We start from the raw sequence: 1694 nt of genomic DNA, 5'->3' as shown, positions 1-1694 counted from the left end.
GGATACCATACAGCTTGTAGGTTGGCAAAAGAGAAGGATTGGGTGGAATGCTCTACGGGTGTTGTGGGAGGAGGTGTGTGGAGAATCCTTTGGAAGCTACAGGTGCCAAATAAAATTAAGATTTTTGGTTGGCGAGCCTGCTGTAATATCTTGCCAACACGTGTAAACCTGTCAAAGAAGCGGATAATACAGGACAACAGATGTGTAGCGTGCAAGATTGAACCTGAAACGGGAGTTCATGCTTTGTGGAATTGTGGACTGGCACAAGACGTTTGGGCAGGTTGTACAACACGTCTACAGAAGTGTCGGGGAGAATATGAGGATATGGTTCAGTTAATGGAAGATCTAATCGTGAGGCTGTCCACTAAAGAGCTTGAACTATTTCTGGTCTAAGCTTGGTTTATTTGGCACCAACGTAATGCTATGATCCATGGGAAGTCAGTCCAGGCTCCTGGAATTTTAAACAAAAGAGCTGAAGATTATGTGCAGGAATATAGGCGAGCTAAAACTCAGTTGTCTTCTTACTCACCCACACCGAGCCCGTGTAGATGGAGTCCTCCACCCTCATCTCGGTTTAAACTGAATTTCGACGCCGCAATCTTTAAGGAGAATGATGCGATGGGTATGGGAGCTATCATTTGTAATGAAAATGGAGAAGTGATGGCTGCATTATCAGCTAAAGGCCCAACAGTATTATGTAGTGAGGAAGCCGAAGTTCTAGCCTGTCGACGCGCTGTCGAGTTTGCTATGGAGTGTGGCTTCTTGGAGATTGTGGTTGAGGGAGATAATCAGATGGTCATGTCGGCGCTTCAGTTGAGGAAGAGGCTTTCGTCTGGGGTTGGTCATATTTTACAGGATGTTCTTTGTCTGCTAAGTGCCTTTAGGTGGTTGCAAGTGCACTGTATTAGATGGGGTGCAAATACAACAACCCATGCTTTAGCTAGGTTTGCCAAGAATGTACCGAATGAACTTATCTGGCTGGAGGAATCCCCTCCTCTAGCAATTGAAGCATTGTATTTTGATTCGATTTCTATTGAATGAAAGCTAAGGACGAGGTCCTCTTCAAAAAAAAAAAAAAAAAAATTTGTAGCTTAATAGATTGGTAATTTGCTTATTTATTTTGAGTGAAAAAGGTTCAAATTTGTTCTCAAAGAGTTTTAATTCTTGGGTTGTTTTTTACTTGAATTTTTATTTATTTATTAATATCTGTTTGGTTACTAAAAAATATAGATAATAATGGATTTTTTAAAAGTGAAAATTCTAGGTCAACATAAACAATTGATTCAATTTAATAAAAGTTTTCTACAGTTCTAAAAAAAAAAATCAAACAAGGAGCCAACACGAGGATTCAAGAGTTAGACCAGTACATTTACAAATTTACTCATAGTTTATAGGACTAAAATCCCTTTCACGTGTTTTTCCTATTTTCCCCCACCCTCCATTTTTCGTTCAAACCTTCACAAAATAAATTTGTTTCTATTTTTTTTATTGCACTATAATACTCGCTCCTCTATTTTTTTTGTAGAATGAGAATCATGGAAAATTAAAGAAAATTTAAAATATATATTATTAGTTAATTGTTGAGGATTTTTTTCCACCAACCAAAATAGTACCATTAGTAACTCAATGTTTAACTTATTTGCAGGTTGATTTTGTAGATTAAGAAGGGTGATTTGGGTTTTACTCCTCCAAAT

General features: G+C 37.8%; 1 protein-coding gene across 1 annotated transcript; it reads left to right on the top strand.

The window, feature by feature from the left end:
• Positions 1-423: 423 nt before the first annotated feature.
• LOC115966725 lies at positions 424-1041 on the top strand. The gene has a single exon (XM_031085895.1). The coding sequence runs from the start codon at positions 424-426 to the stop codon at positions 1039-1041; it is 618 nt and encodes a 205-aa protein (XP_030941755.1).
• The last annotated feature ends 653 nt before the right edge of the window (positions 1042-1694 follow it).

Source organism: Quercus lobata, chromosome 11 (assembly GCF_001633185.2).
Source record: "Quercus lobata isolate SW786 chromosome 11, ValleyOak3.0 Primary Assembly, whole genome shotgun sequence".
NCBI classification, from domain to species: Eukaryota; Viridiplantae; Streptophyta; class Magnoliopsida; order Fagales; family Fagaceae; genus Quercus; species Quercus lobata.
The sequence above is the reverse complement of the archived record's forward strand: the minus strand, read 5'-3'. Positions and strand labels throughout refer to the sequence as shown.

Coding starts and splice junctions, on each gene's coding strand:
- LOC115966725 (XM_031085895.1), top strand. CDS start 424: ATGATCCATGGGAAGTCAGTCCAGGCTCCTGGAATTTTAAACAAAAGA.